We start from the raw sequence: 25,494 nt of genomic DNA on the forward strand, positions 1-25,494 counted from the left end.
GTGGCGATGGAGGGAGCCTGGCGCCTCCTGGTGATGCTCTCCTTCATCCGACCCTCGCCGTAAATCTTCACCGTGAACGGACTCCCTGCAGGGAAATCAGCGAGCTCGTCGTGAAAAGGTTCCACTGTCCGCGGACACTGAGACCGTCTGCTCGTAACGCCGCCGGCGCCGGGTACCGGGGACGTGCTGGTCGGCGAACTTGATGTTGATGATGTAGTTTCCGGGTTCGGTCGGACAGTAGGTCACTTTACACGTCCCGTCCTCCACGTCCTCACAGTTGATGTCCACCTTACTGGGACCCTCAATGGACAGACCCAGACCTCCGTAGCCTGCCGGACAGACGCACACGGTCCTGGTCTGAACCCAAGCCGAAGCGCTCAACCGTGCACTTTGGTCCCTGGGTTTGAACCCTCACCTGCGTTCCTGGTGTCCACGATGAACTCGGCCACCTCGAAGGTGTGGCCCTCCACCAGCCCCTGACCGTAAACCTTCACCTTGCTGGCGTCTCCGATCTCCGACTGACCCACCATGATCTTGAACGGACTGTTGGTCACGTGCTTGCCGCTCTTCTTCACGCTGACCACGTGTTCGCCCACCTCTTTGGGCGTGAAGGAAATTCCTGCGGGGAGAAAAACAAACGGAGGTCTGGTCCTGTCCCCGTCCCGGTCCGGGTGGTGAGTGTTTGGGTTCAGGGACGTACCGATGTGCCGGTTGGGCAGCCTCTTCAGCAGACACGGCTCCTCGTTCCCGGACGGCGCCCTGATGGTCGCCATCAGGCTGCTCAGGTCCGTCTCCGTGATCTTCAGAGAAACGTCCGTCGCCGTGCCGACATTCAGCTGCGACGTCAGGGTGGACTCGTCCTGGAGGACAAAGACCGAGAGACAAACGTCAGAACGCCGAAGGTGTGCGGAGCGGGCGGCGAGGCGGCGGCGGCTCACGGTGATCCTGGCGCTGAACGGGGCTGCGGCGATGTGCTTGTCGTCGAACTTGACGATGATGTTGTAGTCTCCGGCGGCGGTGGGCAGGTAGGAGACGCTGCACGTCCCGTCTTGTTGTCTTTACAGCTGATTTCTGCTTTGGATGGACCTTCGACCGCCAGCGACAAACCTCCTGCAGCCGAATGAGGATTTTCACCTCATGCACCAACGTGTGCCACACTTTATACAAACTTCACAACGTGAGCGCCTGTTGTGCTCAGGCGCCTGTTACTGTAACAGAGCTCCGGCGTTTCTCAGATTCCCTTTCTGTGCCTTGCTCAGGTGACATGTCTGTTGATCTTAGCTGCTATAAGCGGTCGGTTGGTGCGGTCGGTACCTTCGCCGGCGTCTTTGGTAACGATGGTGAACGTGGCGGCCCGGTTGACCGTGCCGTGACTCAGCCCGGGGCCGAACGCCGTCACGTGGCCGCTGTTAATGGCGTCCACGAAGAACTGGAGAGGACTTCCTGTGAGGGAGGAAGCGCGAGGAGGAAACCGTATCAACGCGAGGTTCGATTCCCGCCAGAAACCTTCGGGGCGTGGCGTTTACCGGGGATGTGACTGCCGTCGTATCGGATGTCCATCTCGTGGAGGCCGCGCTCGGTCGGGGAGTATTTCACCGTCACCGTGCCGTCTTTGTTATCGGTGATGTGAGGCTGAGCAGAGCGACCCGACGGCATCCGCACCTCACCTGCCCCAACAACAACAAACGGTTAAACAAAACAACAACACAAGAAAACAAAACGTCAAGAACAACACAACAAACAACAACATACAGCCATGAAAAGAAACACAAAGCTCAAACTCAGAAAAACAAAGTAAATCAAAGCCAAATAAAGATTTATTCATTCATTTAGATTTGCACTAAACAGACAAACCTTTCAGTGGTGTGTGTGTGTGTGTGTGTGTGTGTGTGTGTGTGTGTGTGTGTGTGTGCTGACCTGTGATCTCTCCTTTCTGCACCGTGAAGGGAATGACCAGACTGAAAGGACGCAGCAGCGGCTCCAAACCGTCCACAGAACCCGCCGAATCCTCGGTGGCCTGAACCAGAGGGAGGGGTGTTAGTGACGTCAGGGTGGGGGTGGGGGTGAGGGGTGAGGGGTGGATGGGGGGTGGGGGGGGGGGGGCAGAGTAAGAGGAGGAAATGGAGGAACAGGAGGAGAAATCATTAAACTAATACAGCGTTCTAAAAATACTACAGAAACTGAATCTTATGAATGAATAACGAAAACAATGAACTAGTAAGTAATTATTACATGAATGAAAACAACATCTAAATTCAATTAAAAAGGAATAAACATGAAAAAGTGAAACACAGAAAACAGTGGGATGTTTGGTTGGAGGTTGACGAGATCGAGTCGCCTGCAGCAGATTGATCATGCAACATGCAGCAATCCATAGTCATCTAATGTGGGTTATCATCGACCGAGCAGCAGCACCCATCACACAGGAAACTGGGAGGGTGGGAGGCGAGGGGGAGGAGGAGGAGGAGGAGGAGGAGGAGGAGGAGGAAGGGGGGTAGAAAGGAGGTGACTCTGATACCCAGAGGGGGGAGAGACCCACAAATGGTGATAAGGACCGACGCTTCTCACACGACTCCTCGATTAGTGCGACGCTCTCACTAGCCTGACAGGACAAGGTGCAGCGTTAGGAACACACACACACACACACACACACACCACACCCACACACACACCACACACACACACACACATTAATTGACAAACAATACACAAGTTAAACCAAAAACACAAACGAAACAGATCTATAAACAAACACAAACTAACAGAACACATGGAGACCAGCACGTCAATCAAACCGTGCATCTAATCAGCCACATCCAAATGAACCAAATCCGTCAACCCAAATCCAGCTAGTCCACATAACCCGAGTCAATTCAACCAACTAGACCAGTTCAAGCCAATCCAACAACCAACAAAACCTAAACTATTTCCAGCAAACTTTACCTACAAACCAAGCAAGAACTGGAAAATTCTGTTCGCCTAACGAAAAAAAAAAAAAAGTCAAATCAAAAATCCAGCAACTCAGCCAGTCCAATCCATTCATAAGTTTAAAGGACTTAAGGGAACTTTCAAAATGTACCTCAGTGCTGCCGCGATAGGCGCTGTGGGGAACTGCAGCCGCCAGCCAAGGCGACTCGGGAGCGCGCACAAACACCTTACAGACTGTCCGTCTTCACAGCGCTGCACCAGGGATGCTAATGCTGTTTACTACGTCGCAGTTTACTGCAAGACCACAGTGAATCAAATGCATAGCCAATATTTACTCGGGTGCCTGCCTGGCTTCGGTCATTTTTTTTTTTGACTCAAGAGATAACGCTGATAAAGTCCTTTTTGTCTTCCTGGTGGCACTTTTTTGTGGGCTTTGAGTGGATGCAGGTCGTTTGATGGCTGCTGAAGAATCCATTTGTATCCCAGCAGTGTTTGAGTCGGTGTCCACGGTGGCCATGTTCTTCCTGTTCAAGAGCTGTCAGCAATGCGCATACAGCGTCAATTTACATCACATCCCCACGACTGCGCGGGAAATTCGTACCCTGAACTGCAACAAATCCTGTGGCTCACAGCCTGTATAGGGCAACAGACAGATACGCGGATTGGCCTGTTATTTTAGGTTTTCAATGCTTCACGGCCCATGAGTACTGAATAAACTGGAAATGCATGTGTAGTTTTTCACAAATCTTGCCTTAAGTCCCTTTAACTAAATCTAACCCAACTTAAATCACCCAACAAATCCAAGAATCAGCCAAAACCAACTAATTTAACACATGTGTAACCTTTACCCACTGTTCTAGGTAAGGGCCTCCCAGATCCTCATGTGTCTATTATTGAGTAATGGGATGCAACCACTTTACTTACTGACTGTCCTCCCAAGTCAAGTCAGTCAAAACACACTGCTATACAGAGCAAAAGCACCAAACCATAAGTTTAATGGAACATTATAATTTACTGAAAGAGAGTACCTGGTCTGTAGATCCAGTACTGTTTGAGGTGTGTAAGTGAAGAATCCAGAAGTGTCCTGTTTATAATGACGGCGTCCAAAAAGCCGTGCCAGACCTTTTATTAGTCTGACTGCTACTAGCAGCAACAGCCGGAAATGCTAAAGGAAGTCGCTCACCAGTTAACAAGGAAACCAGTTGATTTGTTCCAAGGTATTGACCACTTTATCGAGGTTTGAGCAATGGAACACACACATACACCCCACCACAAAATGATCCGTCAAAGGACAAGTACCACACTGTAATGTGTGTCAAAAAACATCTCTTAAATCCGAGGAGCCAGTCTTCTGAATGGCTCTTTCAAATGAACGGCTCCTCACGAGCCGGCTCCCTTCAAAGAGTCAGAAATCCCAGTTCTACTACCTACTATGGCTGCCAGCAATTGAATATAGACATGAAACTTCCTGTCTGTCACCCTTCACAAAAAAATAAAAATAAAATACATCAAAATCTAATTCTATAATTTCATTCATTGCCTCCAGTAGACAGTAAGCATTTTTCAACAAAGGAATTTAAATTTCACCCATACTTGCATAACATATTCATTCTACAATAACATAATACATTCCTCACACCTGTTTGGGTTACACATCCAACAAATATTAGTTATCCCATCCAAACCAAAGCCGATTCATCTGGGCAACAGCTAACCACATCCAAGAACCAACAAACTCACCCAGATTAAATCCAACCAATCAGATTCAACCTAAATAACATCAACCAACCCAAACTAATCCAACCCAACCAGCAGACCAATCAATTCAAGCCTGCCGAAGACATTTGATTCATCCAAGTGACCCAAACCACGACTCGAATGAAGCCAATGAACCGGCCGGCGACTCACCACAGTGGAAGGGGCTGTTGGGGATGTTCTCTCCACCGAACCGGATGGTGATGACGTACTTGCCGGGTTCCGGAGCCGTGTAGTAAATATCGAAGGTGCCGTCGGCGTTCTCCACCACGTCCACATCAAGCTCCGCCCCATCCGGCGTCGACACCTTACACGTCACTTTACCTTTACCGGCGGCCTTGGCGTCCACGGTGATGACCGTCTCCTCTCCGATCTGGATGGTTGGGCCGATACCTGAACCTGACAGGACAGATGCCATGAGTCGGATGTGAGACATCGGAGACGAGGCTGGAAGAAGCTGATTGGTTGTTTTTGATCACATGTTCATGACTCTGGATGATAAAGGTTGCTTGTTCACATTTTACAGATCTGAGTATCCGTTCATTCTGTGACTCACCCAGTCCGTGACCTCCGATGGACACTGTAGAAAAAAATAGATTTAGCAAGATATAAACCGTAATGCTAATTACTGGATTTACTGATGAGTGGGCGGAGCCTAACCTGTGACCAGACACTTGCTGGCGTCCCCAGTGGGCAGTGCGTGAATGCGGTACGGTGAGTATGGGATCTCGTCTCCGCCGTACTTGATGGTGATGGTGTAGCGTCCGGTCATGTCGGGGACGTAGGACACAGTGTACGTCCCGTCTCTGTTGTCCCTGATGTTCGCCTTCTTTGGTTTTCCTTCCGGATCCTGGAGACACACAGCCACGCAATCATTGTTTTAATCATACGATGAGCAGGTTTGTTGGTGGTTGTTTGAATGGAATAAGAAGAAAAGTATAAAACTAAGTCATCTGCATAAGGATTCACATTTTACTCATTTTTACATTCAGTAATGTCAGCAGTACACCAGTTTAAGGCAAAAATACAGAACTCTGAGAATGATGAAAACAGATAACAGGGAACTTGATTTAGACTGTGAAATAGGGGCAGCAGGTCATTTTTAACTCGTTACTTTCCCTGGATTTTTTTATCGGTGTAATAAAACCACAGTGTCAGAGCAGCGCCCTCTGCTGTCTGGAGTCTGTGTGGTGCAGTTGGTGGATGGCTGCTGATGGTTTGAGAGCAGTAGTGTGGTCAATTCACACGGGATCTACATCTATTCACTGCAGCCGAGGGCGGGCAGAGGAGGTTTAGTTCAGGACTGAAACATGAGTCTGTTAGCTCAATGCACAAACCGAATGGAGTCAGTCCAACATGGAGAGTAGGGGGAAGGGAGGAGGCTGCACATTTATCACCCTACTGATGGAATTAAGTACAACAAGCAAAGACAATTGCAGAACTTCAGATTTTTGGTTTATACACATATTTTCGTTTTATGATTAACCCGCTCCTCACTGTCCTCTCGAGCAAGATACTTTGCGATCACTGAAATGTTGATCAGTTACTTCCTAGTTAACCCTGAACCTCAGTGGGGCAAAAGCAGCAGGAGGGGGGCAGATGTGATGAACATGAGATGAAATGGGGTGGAGGGTGGGGAGGGGGGCCGGCGGCCTTACGCAGCCTCTCCTCAGAATACTGAAGGGGATGGTTTTCTTTACTATGTGAGTCTCCCACACCCTCCTCCCCCAGTCCTCCACAAAGAGGGAGGCCTCCCTCCTGCAGCCGTCAGGACCCTGCAGGGAGGAGCAGAGGAGGTGCAGGGGAGCAGAGGACGAGTGAAACCTCTGGCGGCCCACCTTCTGCCCATGGGCCTTATGTTTGACAGCCTGAGCAGACAGAGGCGGTTCTGAGGGACTCACCAGGATCTGGACCGTCAGGAGTCCTTCTCCAGCGTCTCGGGCGTCGATGGTGAACTCGACTGGAAGGCTGGCTGGAACACCGGACGCGTTCAGACCAGGACCGCTGGCCCGGACTTTGGAGGCATCGTGGGCCGGTAGAGTCCGGATCTTAAAGGGGCTGGGAGGGGGCGGAGTTCAGAGGTCAGGCAAAAGGTAGGCATATAGTGGTCAGGGAGGACCAGAGGTCGTCCAGCAGCACCGACCTGTGAGGAACCTCCTGGTCGGCGTACTTGACGCAGATGGTGTACGGGCCGTCGCTGGCCGGCGTGTAGTTCACCGTGTGAGTGGCGTCTCCGTTATCGAGCACGCTGACCGGCTCCAGCACTCCTGAACACAAAGCGGACATCAACAACCCACAGCAGCAGGGGGAATAAACTCGACGCAGGAACCCCATCCTACCTGAGGGTCCGTAGATCTGCACCTCCAGAGACGCCACTCCGGCCTTGCTGGTGTCCACTGTGAAGGTCTGGGGGACGTGGGCCCGAACCCCGCTGCCCAGACCGGGACCCGAACACCTGACCTGACTGGGATCCACCAGCTCTCGCACCGGGACACGAAACGGGCTCCCTGCAGAGATGAAAAAGGGCGGAGTCAGTCGGTGAGCACTGAGGGGTCTTGAGAGGCGTTGGCGGCGGCTTCCTGTCTCACTCGGGATGGGCCGTCCTCCAAACGTGATGTTGACGTCGTACTCTCCGGGAGTGAAGGGGATGTACTCCACACTGCAGCTGCCATCTTTGTTGTCCTTACAGGACATCTTGGCTTCCGACGGACCCTCAATGGCGAGGCCCAGACCGCCGGTGCCGGCCCCCCTGAGGACCAGAGGACAGGGTCAGACGTCAGGCACTGTAAGTTACTCTGGAGCTTCTGAGGACTCAGACTCTGATCTCACTTGGTCTCCACAGTGAAGCGGTTGGACTTGTTCACCAATCCTTCCTCCAGACCCGGACCGAAGGCTCGGACCCGGGTCGGGTCGCAGCCTTCGGTCACTGACACCCGGAACGGACTCTTTGGTACCGACACCTCGTCCAGGAGAACCTCGATAACGTGGAGACCTGTACAGACACAGAGTCAGCATCGGTCTTATGCAGCTGCTGCAAAATACTGACAAAAGATTTAGTTGCTTCTTTACAAGTAGCAGCTATCTCACTAGTTCTCTCAGATCCAAAGTAACTAGTTACTTTTAGGAGTATCTGAAGCTAACAGTGTGTCACTCAGTTTTAGTCTTTTTGGTTCATCGCATAAGAAACCTCCACAAAAAGAAATCAGTCATGAAGCTCCACCTTAAATTCTGATCAAAAAATTTATGCAACGATAAAATGACAATAAATAAAATATATAGTTTTATACTTTACATTGACACAATCATCGAAATAATGTGATGGGAACCAGCTGCTTTGTGTGTGTGTGTGTGTGTGTGTGTGTGTGTGTGTGTGTGTAGAATTGCATTCAGTTCAAAGTGTTTGAGTATTTCTGTCCCATGATGCACTGCAGCCCGTCACACATCAGTATCAGTGGAAAACCATCTGATCTGCTCTGCTCTGTCCAGACTGCAGCTATCATACCACACACACCACAACACACACACACACCACACACACACACACACACACACACACACACACACACACACACACACACACACACACACACACACACACACACACCACTGTAAGTCACACTGCAGCTTCCAGGTTATTTTTATGAGTTCACCCCACAAACAGAAACTACTCAGCAATCAGAGACTGAGAGGCAAGAAGGAAGAGCAGAGATGACTGCTGGGACCGGCCTGAGAACCAGATCTGAAATGAGTCTAAAACCAGCTTAAACTCATATCCAACACTAGGTTTGAAACCAAGTCCATTACAAAACAAATGTAGGGAGATGTTCCACTACCGGTTGAAAACAGGTGTGGAACCATTTCAGAATCAAGATTGGGCTTCTGTCAAACCAAGCCTGAAAGCTGTCTGACACCAGTCTGAAACCAGGCTGGAACCAGTTCAGAGACACATCTAAAACCAGACCTGAAACCATTCTCAACCCAGTTCTAGAAATTATTTTGAATCTACTTCTGATACCAAAAAACTGCTGGAACAAATTCTAAAACCAGTCCAAAACCAGTGGAGAACCAATCTGAACCCACTAAACCCAGGTCTGAATCCACAAGGTCAGTCTGAGTCTTTGTACAGTGTGACGATGGCCTGGACCCTCGCTCACCGTCCTCGTAGGGCGTGTACCCCACCCGGTAGGTGCCGTCCTCCAGGTCGGTGATGTAGGTGTCAGTGTTGGCGCCTGACGGGTTGGAGATACTGGCGCTGACGTGGCTGCCGCCGCTCTTGTAGTGCGCCCGAGCGTCGACGATGAAGTGAGTGGTGACTTCTCTCAGGACGCCTGCGGGAGGAACAGGAAAACGTTTGCTGACCCCGCCATGAAAACGAGTCCAGAGCGATGCTGAACCACCACATGGGGGTTCTCACCTCGAGGCTCCACCCCGGGGCCGTAGACCTTCACCCCACTGGTGTCGACGGCCGGGTCGACGTGCAGGCGCACGGGGAACTTGGGCACGGCGTGGCCGCCGTACTTGATGGTGATGGTGTACATGCCGTGGCTCTGCGGGATGTAGGTGATGGAGTAGGTCCCGTCGCCGTTGTTCTGGACGTGGACTTCGGCTTTGGCTCCTGAGTCGGAGACGATCTCGATGGTGAGCTCGGCCTCCCCGGCTTTGGAGCAGTCCACCGTGAAGGCGCCGGCTTCGTGGGCCTTTCCCCGCTCCAGACCCGGCCCGCTGGCCGTCACCTTGCTGGGATCGAACACGGACTGGACCTGGGCTTTGAAGGGGGACCCAGGGATGTGCTGGTCGGCGAACAGGATGTTGATGGCGTACTCCCCGGGTTCGGTGGGGAGGTAGGACACGGAGCAGGAACCGTCTCCGTTGTCCTGGCACTCGATCTTGGCCTCGCAGGGACCCTCCACCGTCAGACCCAGACCGCCGGTACCAGCTCCCTTCGTGTCGATGGCGAAGGGGGCCGGCTTACCCACCACACCGCCCTGAAGACCTGGACCGTAGGCTCGCACCTGGAGGGACGCATGAAACACGCAAGGATGAACCGGATCTGACTCAAAACCACCAAACTCTGACAGAACCAGGCTCAAGGCACAAGGAGAGATTCAGAAGCTCCAGAAAAGGTCGGTTCAGATTCTTATTTATTCAATGTTATTGGTACTAAGATGAATAAAGTTCAAATTTTCCCCAAAACATTCACAGAAACAGCTGTTTGGGACTAGAAAAAGAAGGTTTGATTCAACCAGAGAATGCATACAAACCAAACATGAAACCAAACCAGCCAACCAATCATCCAACCAACCAACAAACCAACCAGCCGAACAATCAGCCAAATATCCAACCTACCAACCAACCAACCAAGCAACCAACTGACCACCCATCCAACCTACCAGACAATCATCCAACAAGCCAACCAAGCAACCAACTGACCAGCCAGCCAACCAACCAACCAGCTGAACAGCTGGCCAACCATTCACCCAAGCAAGCAGCCGATCAGTCACCTATCCAACCTACCAACCAGCCAACTGACCACCCATCCAACCAGTCAACCATCCAACTAGCCAACCAATCGACCAACCAACCAATCAGTCAACTAGCTAACCAAGTAACCACCCAACCTACCAACCAACCAGCCATTCAACGTTATTTTTTAAATAGATATATACTAATAAAACCCCAGTAAATAAATAACTACATGATCATGATCATCAGCCTGATTACTTCTTCTAAAACTGAAACTGACAGATGAAAGCTGTCCAGTCACGTCATCAGATCTTAGCTTATTTTTTGTTTTCTAGAGGAAACGTTGTACATACAATATTTTCCAGTCAACCTTCTTTTCACCCCTTCACAAGAGCTTTATTGGTCAGGCGATTATCTGTTCTCAGTTTGGACTTTGGTTTAATTGCAATAATTTTTTTGCTTTGGTTAATTTAGTTCTTCCAAACTCAAACCTCTTAATAGAACAAGTCTGGAACGGTTCATAATTAGCATTAAAGATTTATTCTGACTAGAACCAAGTTTATTTACCCGGGTTGATTAAAACGTGGCTAAAAGGTATTTATTCTTGTGGGGCACTGTATCAGTCAATCAGATTGTTTGGGAGTCCGGCAGTCTCCACCTTTGAAGGGTCGGGGGGCATCACGGCCTCCACGGTGAACGGGCTTCCGGGGACGGGGTTTCCGTCGTACGTGATGTCCACGCGGTACGAGCCCTCCTCCGGGGGGATGTACTTCACTGTGTGAACCTCGCCGGCGGCTCCGGACTCCCGCTTGCAGGGGATCGGCCGTCGGGACGGCGAGGTGATCTTCACGTCCAGGTTTCCCTGACCGCCGGCGCCGAGCGTGCTGACAGTGAACTCCTGGTCCTTTCCTACGTCCACCGCTGGGAATCGAACACAGACACAAGATCAGAACCATTTTTAAACCACTTTGGGGTTATTTCGTGAGTGAAAATGTTTCATTTTAATCTGGAAAAGGCAGTTTGAATCTTTCTGAGCATTTCTCCTGTTTCCTACATCGTGTCCCATTTCCATAGCTTTGACCAAATACTTTTCATAAATAGAAATGTGCCGTGGACCAGACTGATATGGAACTGAATAAAACATGTTCCATCAGTTAAAGCTGAAACGTCTCAGAGTGGACTCACTGCTGTTGAGGCCCTGAACCTTGACCTGGTTCAGGTCCAGAGGGGGGGCCACGCTGATGCTGAAGGGGCTCCTGGGGATGGGTCTCCTCCATGACTCACCATGATGGACATGTTGCCCTGAGACAGACACAGCAGGAGGTGTATCGGCAGGTTTGGCCATGGTGTCGTCTGCAGCACGGCGGTGTGTCAGTGGTGTTACCTGCTGCACGGCGGTGTAGCGCACGGTGTACGAGTAGTTGTGGTTGTCGATGATCTCGAAGTCTCTGACGGCGTCCCCTTTGGCGGCTGCGGTGAACTGCACCTCTGGCTTGGCCTTCCCGGCTCCTTTGGTGAAGATGGTGAAGTGAGTGGGCTTGCCCACCTCCACGCCTGCAGCAGACACACAAACAGCAAACCAGTCGTCAGCATTTCCTGTTCTTTCTGTTTGATTTAATTTTATGCATGAAGCACCAATAACGACACGGTCGAAGCCACTTTTACAGAGAAAATCCAACTATTTCACAAAATGAAAAACTTCCTGAAACAGAAACAAACCTGCAGAAAAAGACTCAGAAGTGGAAACTTTCTGCTGCTGTTTGTTTTGTGTTCGCTCGTATGGTTTTGTGTTTACTATGGTGTTTTGCATCATTTTGTCTTGATTTGTGTGTCTCATCTCACCGGTCCTGCTCAGTCCGGGTCCCTCTGCCCGGACTTTGGCTGCATCGTGCGACGGATCCACTTTTATTCTGAAGGGGCTGATGGGGATCTCCTGTGTGTTTTTCACAATAAGAGCTGGTTAAGCGTCTCGCTGAGCAGAAGTGGCTCCGATTGGCCGCTGAGCGGCGGGCCGGCTCACCTGGTCGGCGAACAGCACCATGATGGTGTACTGACCCGGACCCGGAGGCGTGTACTTCACCGTGAAGGTGTCGTTGTCGTTTTTGATGATGTCGAAGTCGATGTCGGCCTCGGCCGGTCCGACCACGCCGGGGGCGCACTTGATCCCGATACTGACGTCGCCTGGCAGGTGAAAACCCCGCCCACACAGACAACCAACAAGACAGCATGAAGACTCACAACAACCACAATAAACTGTTCATATCATAACTTTCATCTTAGCAACACAATAATCTGTACTTTCAATATTTACAGACTGATTTGTCAATGATTAATAAAGCCATCGGTTTATTCCGATGTGCTTCGACTGTAAACCGTTCGTCTCACCCTGTCCGGCCTCGCTGCAGTCCACCGTGAAGTACGTGGGCTCGTTGGCCTTCAGCCCCGTCTTCTCCACACCTGGACCGTAAACCTTCACGTTCTCCGGGTGGCTCCCCTCCCCGATGGTCACCTGGCCCGCCACACACATCCACATGGACAGCATTACCACAGCTAATGTCTTTTAAGCAGCACAAAGGCGCCGAAACACCTCAAAGACTGAATTAAAGTCTGAATTGTTGACTTGAAATATTTTGGATTAGACACCTTGTCTACAGGCGTTGTGTTCATATAAGTATGCAACCTGTTTTGTATGAAGTTGTACTTAAAAACTGTATTAAAACTGCTGAAACTGGAGTACCACAAGGCTCAGTTATGGATCCTCTACAGTTCTGTACACAAGGTAAAAATAAATGAACACATCCAGAATATTATTTTGTACATTTATATAGTGATGACATGCTATTTATAGTTATAGTTTTCAAGAATTAAAAGGTTTTTCTCTTTGTCATCAGACCTGGAGAGAAGTAGATAAGAGTGTTTTCTCAGACACAGAAATGATCTTGGTGATTGAAATGCATATTCAAGGATGTGTTTTACCCTGAAGGGGCTGTTGGGCACGTTGACTTCACCCCAGGTGATGATGATGGTGTGTTTGATGGGTTTGGTGGGAATGTAAACGCAGAAGAAGGTGCTGTCTTCATTGTCTGTGATCTGGATGTCGATGGGGAAACCTTCTGCGTCCTGGGAGCCGCAAAATAAAGAAGCTTCATTCACAAGCAGAAAAAACAAACAGGGTCGTGTGTTTGGTTGTGGCCGACGTCTCACCTGAGCGTAAAGCTTCAGCTCGCCTCGGCCGGCGCCGTGAGTGTCGATGGTGAAATCTGCCGGTTTGTTGACGATGCAGCCGAGAGGCTCCAGCCCGGGACCGAAACACTTCACCTGGAACATTTCAGTAATGTTGAAAAACACCAGAAAATCAAAAAGATATTAAACTATGACTCCAGTGTTTTCATTTGGCATTAATCTGTGTTGCACAAGTTATTGAAAATGAATAAATGACTGAGTTACAAGTAACACTTTTAAAAGTACAGTTACATTACCAGCAAATACCATTTTTAATGTTATTTCAAGTGTAACTCTGAGTGTCTTGTGAGTTTCTGGTCCGACCTGCTCTGGGAAGACGTCGTTAGCAGCGGGAGGATGTGAGCCATGAAGGGACTGTCCTTGATGTCTTCGTCGTCGCAGATGACGTGGACGGCGTAGTCGCCCGGTTCGGTCGGCCAGTAGCGGACGTCGCACGAGCCGTCGCCTTTGTCGTCACACTCGATTTTGGCCTGAGACGGACCCTCGATGGAGAAACCTGCAGCACAAACACTTTAACTGCTCCGAAGGGCAAAAACGTATCAACCAGAGAGTTTTATGGAGCTAGAATAGAAGACTTTTTTCTGTTTGCTGAGAGAATTTATGTCAGGGACAATTTCAAAACCTGCAAAATGAGACTTATGATTTTATACCTACAAGCAACTTTATTATTCTTTTATTATAAAGGAAACTAATCAACTGAGATTCTCAAGGCGCATTATTGAGTCTCAAAATTAAAACCATATAATGTTTCCACACAGGATTCTATGCTGATGATGTGATTTTAGGAATCTGTGAAGGAGGTTAAACAAAAATATATATTTTGTGGTATTTCTGTGTTTTAACTCTTCATTCATCAGCTGAGAGATAAAGTTGAGCATTCTGCATCATTTTCATAGAAAACGGAAAAAAAATACTAGATTATATAGATACTGAGGTTTTTTTTCTTGTAAATCACTTCGTATTATGCTTGAGACTTTCATTTTTTAACAACTAATTTATGTCCAGCTTACTTAAATGTCGAGTCCCTGCATGTTCATTCTCTTTGATCGGCTTCTGATCACGTACCCAGAGTTCCCACTTCGGTGCCGATGGCTTCCACCACAAAGTCGGCGCTTTTGCCCACCATGCCGGTCTCCAGGCCGGACCCCAGGCCCTCACCTTCTGAGGCCCAGCCTCCTCACTCACCTGGACCTCAAAGGGACTAAAAACACAAGACATTTGTCAAAAATAGAATTACCGTAAATAAATGGAAATTAAGTATTTGGAGTTCCTTAGGGTTAAATTCTGGATCCTAAAATTCTGTGGTGGCAAAATGACTTAGGAGAAATCTATGATATCACAGACTGTAAAACACTAAATATTAAAGACGCCTGGTTCTGACCTGCGAGGGATGCTGTGACCTCCCCATGTGTTTACGATGTACTTTCCCGTCATGATGGGGTAATAATTACACTCATACAGGCCGTTATCCATCTCAAGCACCTTCACTGGCTCCTCCAGGCCCTCTGCATTGTAGAAGGAATTCATTTAAAGTTACTGTGTGAGCAAAACTGTGGCATTAAAAATTAACACAATAATAATAATAAAAAAGGTATTTTATTTCAGCCAGAAACTTAAACCAACAAATAATGGAGATTTTTATTTATTTAAATTTTGCCTTACTGGGTCCCTTCACAGAGACTTTGAGTTCTCCGCTGCCGGCTCCTTTGGTGTAAACTTTAAATCTGCCACTTCCTTCACTCTCAGGCCTTTGGGCTGCAGACCGCGGCCCGACGCCCGGCAGGCGTTCGGGTTACTCGCTGGAAACAAACCAGAAACACAAAGTGCATCAAGATGGAATAAACACTGAAGCTCTTTCAGAGCTAAATCGACACATCTGGTCCTCACTGAATAACTGACATAGCAAAATGATCGACTTTAAGTTATTGATAAGAATTGTAAAATCTGTCGATATGCAGACAAAGTTTTATATAACCGATCTTAAACTAAAACTCTTTAAGAGCCACTGTCTGTGGTCGCTGTTACTGAAACACAGGTTTGGATTTACAATGACCTCTGGTGGCCGAGATTAATGTCACAATGAAATTCTTTACATCATTTTCAATATTTAAATATAGATACTGACATGTGGGACTGAGAAGAAGCTGCTGTGAGCTGCTACCATTCAGAGCACGTGATGAAGTAATTACTTAAAACAGAAGGAAATTCTCTAAATTAAGATTTAACTTTTCATCAATTGCAAAAGATCAGACTGAAGAGGTCAACTCCTGACTCTCTGACACTATAGCTTTTGGTAAGATTGACCATTATGGCCCTTTTTACATCTTAAACATGATCAGCTAATCTCCAAATTATTGCTTTGTGTGGATAAAACACAACACAACACAACAACCACACACACAACACAACACAACAAATCGCAACACAACACAACACGACACAACTAACATCTTTATTCTTCATTGTCTTGTTTTGTAACAAACTATAAAGAAATTAAACTTATATGTCTCTCTCTCTCTCTCTCACACACACACACACACACACACACACACACACACACACACACACAGTGTGTGTTAGTGGGAAGCAGTTTGCTGAGGCTGAAAAGAGAAAAGCAGCACAGATTCAGGGTTCAGAGTTCGCACGTCTTCAAGCCTTCAGAGGAAACTTGGCAGCTAACGGGGAAATGAGGGCTGAGAGCAGGAAAGTTTGACACTTCGCATAAATTCCAGCGTGGAAATGAAAGATGAGGTGGAAGAAGAGGAGTTACTGAAGACGGCCAGGCAGAGGAGGATTTCTGTGTTATCTTCCTGAAAGTTTCAGTTACTTTTGAAGGATGTGTTATGCTCAGTTATTTGGGATACAGGTTATATTCAGTGGAATATAGTCTAATTTTTTGCCCAAACATAACAAGAAAACACAATTTAAGCACTCTTTTTTGGGTTCTTGCATGTATTCTTTTTAAATATCAAAGGTTAGTTTGATGATTGAGTTAATTCGGATCATGTCTCTTTAGTCTTTAGTCAAGCAGCTGAAGGGTTTATCATCATAAGCAGATAAGATAACTCCCACACGTCTTCTTGTTTTTTTCCAAACGCCGCTGAGGAGTTTCTGAAGATCTGAGAAGAGGAGGAATGACGTTCAACACTCATATGGAAACTTCTGAAGTTCAGACAGTCAGATTATACTTCTGATCAGTGAACTGCGAGGAAAGGTTCATTTCTGGAAGATTTCAAGTGACTGTCCTTGAAAGCAACGATTCACAACAGTGGGAAACAAATTAAATTCAAACCAATGGATCTACATGTTAGGAGAGATCCATTTAATTTCATATTTATGTGGGGAAAAACTTGATAATGCCTGTTAAAAGGCTAATTTTCTGAACTTAAAAGCATAAAATTGATATTTCCCAGATCATTTTGTTGCTCAGGAGCCTTTGTTGTTAAACTGCGGTCATCTTTGTCTGCTTATTTTTCATATTTCACCTTATTCTTGGTTTTGTTTTGTGTTTGCTGACACTGGATCGTGGATTTCCTACTCTAGAGTCCGTCCAGAGAAGGGCTGCGCACATCCTCCACGCCGCCTCGGAAGTTTAGAGAGAAATGAAGCAGCTCAGAAGGAAGCCAGCACATGCTGTGAAGCCGGGGACCCCGTCCTGACGGACCGAGGTGGGGCGGACGAAAAGAAGGACCAGGCGAGCGCAGACAGGCAGGCTCCAGCCACCCCGACCCCGCCTCTACTAACTTGGTCTTCTGGGTTTGGGAGGAGTCGGCGGAGGGGCGGCTCGGGTCCTGTCTGAGGGCGGGGTGTGACCGGACTGAGGTACGGTCTGCACCGGAGACCCGGCCGGAGGGGCGCTCTGCAAAACTGAAGGAGGGAACAACAGCGGTCACACATTTCTGCACAGACGCCTCCAGAACAGCAGGGGGCAGAGCTGCGAACCCGGCAGGCAGCAGTGGCAGAAGATGTGGAGCCCGAGAGTCAAAAATAGGTCACGTAAAAAGTGTTCAGTTCAAAGCAAACAGCATGTCTGGTCGAGGTTTTCCAGTCCGTTGAAGTTCATACAAACAAGTCTTCAATTTGAAATTACAGACTTTCAAATCAAATCATGCTCAAAAGAAAATCAACTATGTGCCAAATTAAGAAGTCAAGAAACAGTAGTTATCTTACTCTGGAGCAATTATGAGAATCCGCAAAGTTCTCAAGAGAAGAAGAAAAAGTCTCAAATCAAAAACAGCAAATTTACCTCAAGTTTTGACTTTGAACTCGAGTTGAATTCAGAGTTTTAGGTTAAGTTTTAAGTTGCCAAACTGAATCAGACACGGAAGCAAATATGGCGCCATTGAGAAGCGCAATAGTCAATAAGGACAAGTCCAGACGGACAGGTTCAGGCTCGAGACTCCTGTCAAGGCTCACGAGTTCCGACTCAGTCAACCTGATTCCAAACAAAAAAGCAGGCAGATAAAAAGAACCAATTCAGACAGAGAGCCCCAGACCCAGAGCCAAGCTAAAAGAAGCAGTCCGGAAAGAAGAGACCCAGAGCCTAGATCCAGGCTAAAAGAACCAAGTCCAAGAGCCCCAGATCCAGATCCAAGGTAAGAGAAACAAGTCCAACAGACATCAGATTCATGAAGTGTGCTCTGAATTGAAGACTTTTTCTTTTCATGGCTTCTTCCCACCAGTCGAACCCAACAAAACTAGACCCAGCCCTCCTGGCCGGACAGAGTCCACATGTAGGCCACCAGCCTCAGAGTCCGCTGAGGCGGAGCCGATGTGATGGAGGCAGGAGGAAGACGTTCAGAAACACTTCGGTCTCCCCACATCGGCGATTTGGACTCACCTTCGGAGATGTGGACGTGAAAGGACTCTGGGAATCTGCTGCCCTGGCGAAGGTCACGTAGACCACGTGCGGCCCCTCCATGACGGGAACGTAAGTGCACCGAAACACGCTGTCGCCCTTGTTCTCCAGGAACAATCTCCACCGTGTCGCGGCGCCCCGTTTGAGTCCACGATGACGACGCCCACGTCTCCGGCGCCGGCCCCCTGGAGGTCAGACGGAGAACAGGAGGAACTTCAACAGATGTTCCAAACACAAATATCAACTGAAATTCACATTAAAGGAGCGCTAAAGAGAAATCTACCGAAGCTAACAAGCACACTGAGACCTGTAATGCCACTCTGTGCCAGCAGGAGGTGTGGTTGAGTAAATCTGCTTCTCCTCTCGGTTTACACTGCGATGTAAATGTCGAAGTAGGTGGGCTTGTTGGCCACGTTGCAGGCGGGCCTGCAGTTCCCGGCCCGCGGGCCTGAACCCGGCTGGAGTCGCCCAGGCTTTGGAACACCATCACCATGAAGGGGCTCCGGTCGATGTCCTGCCGGCAAACAGCACCTTCACCTGGAGAGGAAACCAGAGGGGAGGCCGGTCTGAGCCAAACGCACCGCCGGGACCAAAAAAGAGAAGTTTGATAATCATGAATGGATGAAAACAACGAGTGAAGCTGGGTCACCTTATGAAGACCCTCCACTTGGGCAGGTAGACCACCGAGTACGTCCGGTTCTTGTCATTGTTGGAATCACTCGAGCCTGAAAAGAGAAATAAATCTAAAACTAAAATACCATAAATGACCAAGAGCAGAAAACGAAGCGATTGAGTCTGAGGTGTTCAGGGAACTCAGGAAACTGTAGCTTTTACTGCTGCTCTGTCCTGGATCTTCCCCTCTACCTGTGTTGTCTGCATGAAGACGAGCCGTTACCTCCTCCATGTGTCCCTCTGGGTCCTCCACGTAGACCAGGACCTCCCCGAGTCCGGCCTCCACCGTCTCCACCAGGAACTCCGCCGCTTCAGGACCACGTTGCCTCGGGGCTCGATGCCTGACGGACACACACACGCCACGTTTTCGAAGTTCGTCATCATTAAGAAGTCCAGGACCGTTAGAGTATCGGATTACATTAATGAGGATCATTGAATTAATACACACGTCCTCCTCCGCTGGAGGGTTGACATCCTCTGACTAATCTCTTCAACAGAAGCCTGTTAGAGTACCCATTCAGAATAATAAACAACGACCTCGATTGTAGTTTAGAACAATGCTTCTTGGTGAATACTCCGGGTAAGGTCCCAAACGGTTCTGGTCTCCAGAAAACCTGGAAAACGCTGTTTAATATTTACACAGAGCATAGTTGACACTATAACAGACTAACACGGAGACGTCCTCTGCCATGTGCCAGAAATGCAAGATAACCGAAGGCAGAATCTGTGTTCTTCACATCTGGGCCTGTCGTCACCTGGAAGACTGCTGGAAACTCGGGTTCAGGTATTATCAAGGCTGGAATTCCAGTTAATTCCCGGGGTTTGGCGTCTGGGCAGTGTCAACATGATGAACGTAACTCACTGTGAGGAACGCTGCGTGTTATCAGGCGTCATTCTGGAAGAGAATGCGTCACTTCCCGGGTTTAAGGAAACCAAATAACTAAATAAAATAAAGTCAATCCTCACCCCCACACATCTGGCTGCCTGCAGCTGTCAAAGAGTAAACCAGTTTAAACCTCATCAGTGGAAGCAGGTGATATTATGTGAAACGTGAAAGAGCTGCTGGAGTCAGTTCAGAAGAAGAAGAAGAGGAAAGAACCGCGATGGAACTGCTTCACGAAGTGGTTTAAAAGCAGGTATCTGGATGGACTCTGGTCCGGTTGGAGTCCCTCACCCCGGTCCGTAGGCCTTGGCCCTCTTCGGGTGCAGCGTCTTGGCCCTCAGCGGGGGCGCCGGGCTTCAGCTTGGCTTTGGGGAACTGAGACAGGTACGTCATGACCGAGTGCTCGTCCACGTTGGGGTCGACGATCTCCTCCGGAGCGATGACCTGGAGACGAGACCAGGAACCCTCAGACCCGTGTGTGTGTGTGTGTGTGGTGTGTGTGTGTGTGTGTGTGTGTGTGTGTGTGAGGGGCCAACCCTCCCATTACCTGAGGCACTCCAGCCAGTCGTCGGCCTGCTGCATGGCTTCCTCGAGCGTTCTCCACCGGCTGGCTCGGGTCCCCAGGTTTCCCAGTCTGGACACAGACCTGAAGGCAGCGCCGAGAAAAGGGGGCGGGGTTATGTGAACTCAGGTAACAGGTGAGTCTCTCGATATTTCAGCAGATGCTCTTGTTGTTTTCCTCTTCTGTTAAAGTTCAGAATTCTGCAGATATTCAGAAGAATTCAGATCCTCTGGCGGAATGTTTAACGTTGTGGAGACACATCAGACGACATCCCACTTTACTAGACAACAACATAAATGTGACTTTACTTCTGGAACTCGGTGAAAAATCTAGACTTTGGACTTTGAAGGACCTGAAGTGGGACCAGCAGTTTGGATCTGAGGCGTTTAATGGTCCTTCAGAGGAAACCAAGACCTCCAAGGTCTAGTAGAAGTAGTCTAGACTAGGTCTAGTAGTAAATCTAGGACAGGGGTGTCCAACCTTTTATGGGACAAGATCTAATTTTCAAAAAATAATCAATCCTTCACAGTCGACCCAGGACTGGATCTGTGAGTCCCTGTCCGGGGCCTACCGGGGGCGCAGTTGTCCACCAGAGCTCCCAGCGCCTTGCCGTCCCTCCAGTCGCGGTGGAAGTTGGTGATGGGGGAGCTGGGGAACCTTGTTCTGATCCAGCCCAGCAGCCGCTGCTTGGGCGTCAGCTTCTTGGCGTCCTCGTCGTCCTCGTCCTCCCACATGGGCATGGAGATGGAGTAGTGGAGGATCAGGGTCCAGATCAGACCCAGGATCAGCTTCAGGTTCCCGTCCACGATGGCCTTGGGAGTCTGCGGGAGGAAACACACTCAGTCGCAGGTTTCCCGGTTCAGACTGAGCTCATTCAGCAGCAGGTGACGGAATCTGACCCTGATTGGAGGCCTGCTGGCGCTCAGGGACTGGACTGGGGTTCAGGGAAAGTTGGGGGGTCAGTTCAGGGCGGGTTACTGGGGCTTCATTTATGGTGCAAGGTCCGATTCTGGACTCAGAGTTTCCATCACGGAACCAGACGTTCAGGAAGCAGCTGTGACTCCAGAGATTAGACGGATCCGCCGCTCCACTCAGGAAACCTGCCGCTCGAGCGACGCTCTAATCTTTCCCCTGGAAACAGGAGCCTCTTCCCTCCATCGCCCCCTCCCGGTCAAAGCTCCACTCCACTTCACCACTGATTTGTTCTCCTTTTGCTCGGCTAATCGGAAAGTTTGAAAGTGTTCGCTCCATATTCAACCCGTGCGCTCTGACTTCCAGCAGCCACAGAAGCTTCAGTTCAGCCTCAGCCTGACAGCAGAAGTCACTGGAGGCGTTTTCTGATTCCTGCAGCTCAACAACGAGCCGTCTGTCTGTCCGCCGCGCTCCACGCCGTCTCCAACGGTTACCAAACATCAACACACTGCCGGGGAACAACGGAGTCCTGATCTGACGGCCTGAGGAGAGGAAAACACCTCCAGCTGCGAGGGAGGCGGCGATGTGACATTCAGACGGAGTCCGTGGAGAAGACAGCGACAGGAAACATTATTAACAGCGCCGTGTCTTCGTTATGACCCTGCTAGCTTTATCATCAGCGTCAGCTGAGTTCTCAGTTCGGTCTGTTTCCGCCTGACTGACTGATTGAATCATTAAGTTGATCTGAAGATGCTCGGTAATCTGGAAGTTTGGCTCATGATCAACGTTCTAATACTGAACTCACTGAGACCATGAAGGAAAAACACATTATTGGTATCAGGACATCATACAATCAATTAACAGTCAATAACAGATTATATAGCTACATTATTATTGATACACATCAAACTGATCCAGAAAGTCCCATCGAACGGACATCTGAACATTTTCAGCCTTTCAGAGGATGAAATGTAAACGAAAAACTCAAACAAAACTATTTTACAGATTTAATGAGTTTAAATAAGATTATTTCTCTTTAATTCAGAGATCAAATTCTGAACACATAAAACAGTTTTTTTTTCTCAAAATTAGAGGAAAGAAATTAACTGTGATTCATTGATCTGTATCTCTTCATCCATTCATCCATTCATTCGTTCAGCAGAGTTGAGAATCAGACTGTGCATTTTCTGCTGACTCAGCAGCTGTGGGAGAGCACACACACACACACACACACACACACACACACACACCACACACACACACACACACACACCTGTGAGCTATAAACAGTCTGCAGTTGTTCTTTCAGTCGCGTCTCTCGTCGTTTCAGTCACTCGATGCTAAACAGCTTCAAACTGATAATAAACTTCAAACTGGCAGCTAAAATACTCGTTCAGGACAAGCTAACGCTACCGTGACTCTAAAAGCTAACGTGGCTCTAAAAGTTCACCAAAGTTAATCTGACTTCGTCCAACAGGCTGAAGCTGGTAACATGTCGAGGGACAGTCTGAGCAGGTGGAGACAGACGGAACAGTCCCACAGAACAACACACACACACATGCGCACACGTTGAAAAACAAAACACAACACACTCAATACAACAAACATATTTGATACAAAAACACACGACACAAAAAAAAACACACTCAAAAAACCCACATCTGACAGCAAAACGACACTCAACACCAGAAACACAACTGACAAAAAAAAAAAGATGCAGAAAACAAACAAATCTGAAAGAAATAAAACTCACCTTACACAAAAAAAACCCACTGGACTACAAAAACACAAGAAATAAAAAAAAATAAAACATTAAAGGTGCATTTAGGAGTTTAACTTTAAAAATACTTATTTTCCACCATAAATATGTTCCACATTTTTAATGATGTGTACAATGTGCCCTGACATATTCGTTACAAGTACCTCTAACAGCGCTAAATGTGTCACTTGAAAGTTGCAGTGCCGGTCCGCACAATAATTTTTTGAGGGAGAATTTGAGAGGGAATGACGTAATGCGCGCTCCAGCTGGCCTGATTTAGTTTTGTCCGCCATTACTTCCGCCAGATGCTTAACGAGCAACAACTGAGCAGGATCTTCCAGAAAGTCAGAACAGACTGGCTTCTAGCACTGCCACGCTCCACACAGACTCCACCAGGGAAAAAGACACTTACATTGTACTTGAGCGCTACTAAAAGAGCGAGGAAGGAGTTCCTCTCTTCCGTGCATGCAAGCCACAGGCACGAGTGTTTCACTAAGGCTGCAGTTACGCCCAAGGCCTGCAGGGGGCGCTGTTTGTCATGAAACGTGCAAACTCCTTAATGCACCTTTAAAACACAAATGCACCCAATGACAGAGTTCACCCCCCAAACACACAGCAATAAGCCTATGAGGGCAAGAGACATGAAAACTGTACACACACACACACGCACACAGATCGTGTTACCATGGTAACACACTATTTGTCCTACGAATGTTCACAAAGTGAACAAAACTTAAAATGAGGCGACGTCAGATCAGCAAGAAGCCAGTTTGAACTGTGAATTATAACAGCTGCTGTCCCACAACTGTGAGGACAGCTGAGACACACACACACACACACACACCACACACACACACACACACCAACACACACACACACACGGAGTCATGTGGTCTCAGCCTGAGTGGAAGTGAAGTGCTTCTTTGTTGTGGACGGTACTGAAGGAGGCTGCAGTGTGGACAGTCAGCAGATATCTCTTTGACACACATACACGCACACACACACACACACACACACACACGCGCGCACACACACGCGAGAGAGAGTATCATCATTACTTTTTTGAAACACATTTGTTTCCAGTTCTGGTCACTTTTATGTTCTTTCTGTAGTTTCAGACTGAAGAAAAACTGAAGAACAGAAATCTCGGCTGGAGGACTTTCGCTGCTCTGACGTCTGTAAGCAGATTTCCAGCTGCCGTGAACTCACCCCGGCTCTCTGTTTCTCCGTCTTACGGCCGGATTCAGTCAGAGGCCTGAACAGACCCAAAACCACAAATACTGAGAAACCAGAATGAAAACACCGAGGACCTGATGATGGAAACTGGCAAAGAAAAGTCCAAAAGACAGGAAGAATTGTCAGGAAAAGTCTGAAAAGTTCTTAAAAACAAAACAAAACACAGATTTAAGGAATGGGGGGCTTTCATTCATCTGTTTATGCTCACAGAAAAAAAAAAAATCACCACAAACTCTTAAATCTGCTGCAAATACTCTCTAATCTTAACCCGAATGCATGATGAGCAAAATACAAATAGCCAAACTGAGGCTACAGAATACCTAAATGATGGAGGATGACAGGAAAACGAAATCCTACAAACACACCAGAAGAGCCAGAAGCCGACCCCACTCTGCTGCTGGTTTACAGAACGTTACGAACACCTTCAGGAAAACATGTTCAGTGTGACTTCACTGCAGAGACGTAAAAGTGAAAATCAACTTTGTTGAACGAAACTTTTAAACCACCTTCTATTCTGACAACAAGAAGACAAACATCAGAGGACCCGAACTCGAACCCTGAGGAACTCCTCAGATACAAACACTCAGCTACTGTACTGAACCATAATGCTGTTTGATGTTTTTACTATTTATGTGAGTATTTTCACATCATTTTCAGTCATTTGCATTTTTCTAATCAATTTTGATTTTTTCCTGTTGTTTTTTTTCAGATTCTACTTAAATTTTGTGTTGTTTTTTTTTTGTTTTTGTGGTATATTTCAGCAAAATGTTTGCACAGAATTGCAAGCAAAAACCTTAATGAAGCATAGATTGTACTTCATGTGAAGATGTTCACAGTCTGTTTACTGGAGATACAATGCTGAATGTCATCGGTTCAAACTGAAACTTTAAAAAACACTTCTACAGCACAAACATCAGGGGACCCGGACATGAACCCTGAGGAACGTCCATCTGATGGAAATAGGAGATAAGTGTCTTTGTTTTGTTCCACTCTATTGTTTAGGAGATTTAATGCACAAAAATGGGAAACTTCTAATTTTTGTTTTGCAACTTTAAAAAATAAAAAGGATGAGAAGGTATTAAAGTGGTGCCGGATCCAGGTTGGGGTCGGTTTGAAGAGGTTTTGAGGATTTGCTTCTGCTTGAAGGTTTGAAATCGACTGGTTCCTTCATTCCTTCGTAGCGGTTCGAGCCGAGCAGCTGACGCTGCGACAGATGCTTCGAC

At 48.0% G+C, this 25,494-nt stretch overlaps 1 protein-coding gene across 1 annotated transcript in view; it reads right to left on the reverse strand.

The window, feature by feature from the left end:
* The window catches only part of flncb (filamin C, gamma b (actin binding protein 280)), a 38,411-nt gene that overhangs the window by 7,702 nt on the left and 5,215 nt on the right, over positions 1-25,494 (reverse strand). Inside the window, 57 exon segments of the mRNA XM_030114018.1 lie at positions 2-85; positions 177-329; positions 416-619; positions 701-860; positions 939-1,051; positions 1,054-1,110; positions 1,315-1,443; positions 1,527-1,667; positions 1,918-2,017; positions 2,519-2,602; positions 3,530-3,561; positions 4,837-5,082; positions 5,240-5,263; positions 5,344-5,533; positions 6,585-6,741; positions 6,827-6,950; positions 7,023-7,190; positions 7,272-7,432; positions 7,513-7,675; positions 8,838-9,011; positions 9,098-9,695; positions 10,805-11,067; positions 11,332-11,409; positions 11,412-11,448; positions 11,531-11,700; positions 11,989-12,079; positions 12,167-12,327; positions 12,532-12,655; positions 13,123-13,266; positions 13,351-13,464; positions 13,693-13,724; positions 13,727-13,885; positions 14,455-14,529; positions 14,532-14,590; positions 14,771-14,894; positions 15,052-15,114; positions 15,117-15,188; positions 18,230-18,247; positions 18,250-18,358; positions 18,360-18,386; positions 18,388-18,432; positions 18,622-18,678; positions 18,681-18,763; positions 18,766-18,784; positions 18,897-18,913; positions 18,916-18,957; positions 18,960-18,972; positions 19,143-19,228; positions 19,231-19,260; positions 19,782-19,792; positions 20,094-20,146; positions 20,148-20,246; positions 20,350-20,363; positions 20,366-20,390; positions 20,392-20,421; positions 20,423-20,448; positions 20,936-21,185. Coding sequence (XP_029969878.1) covers positions 2-85; positions 177-329; positions 416-619; positions 701-860; positions 939-1,051; positions 1,054-1,110; positions 1,315-1,443; positions 1,527-1,667; positions 1,918-2,017; positions 2,519-2,602; positions 3,530-3,561; positions 4,837-5,082; positions 5,240-5,263; positions 5,344-5,533; positions 6,585-6,741; positions 6,827-6,950; positions 7,023-7,190; positions 7,272-7,432; positions 7,513-7,675; positions 8,838-9,011; positions 9,098-9,695; positions 10,805-11,067; positions 11,332-11,409; positions 11,412-11,448; positions 11,531-11,700; positions 11,989-12,079; positions 12,167-12,327; positions 12,532-12,655; positions 13,123-13,266; positions 13,351-13,464; positions 13,693-13,724; positions 13,727-13,885; positions 14,455-14,529; positions 14,532-14,590; positions 14,771-14,894; positions 15,052-15,114; positions 15,117-15,188; positions 18,230-18,247; positions 18,250-18,358; positions 18,360-18,386; positions 18,388-18,432; positions 18,622-18,678; positions 18,681-18,763; positions 18,766-18,784; positions 18,897-18,913; positions 18,916-18,957; positions 18,960-18,972; positions 19,143-19,228; positions 19,231-19,260; positions 19,782-19,792; positions 20,094-20,146; positions 20,148-20,246; positions 20,350-20,363; positions 20,366-20,390; positions 20,392-20,421; positions 20,423-20,448; positions 20,936-21,185 — 6,082 coding nt within the window.

This window comes from Salarias fasciatus, chromosome 17 (genome assembly GCF_902148845.1).
Source record: "Salarias fasciatus chromosome 17, fSalaFa1.1, whole genome shotgun sequence".
In the NCBI taxonomy this organism is placed as follows: Eukaryota; Metazoa; Chordata; class Actinopteri; order Blenniiformes; family Blenniidae; genus Salarias; species Salarias fasciatus.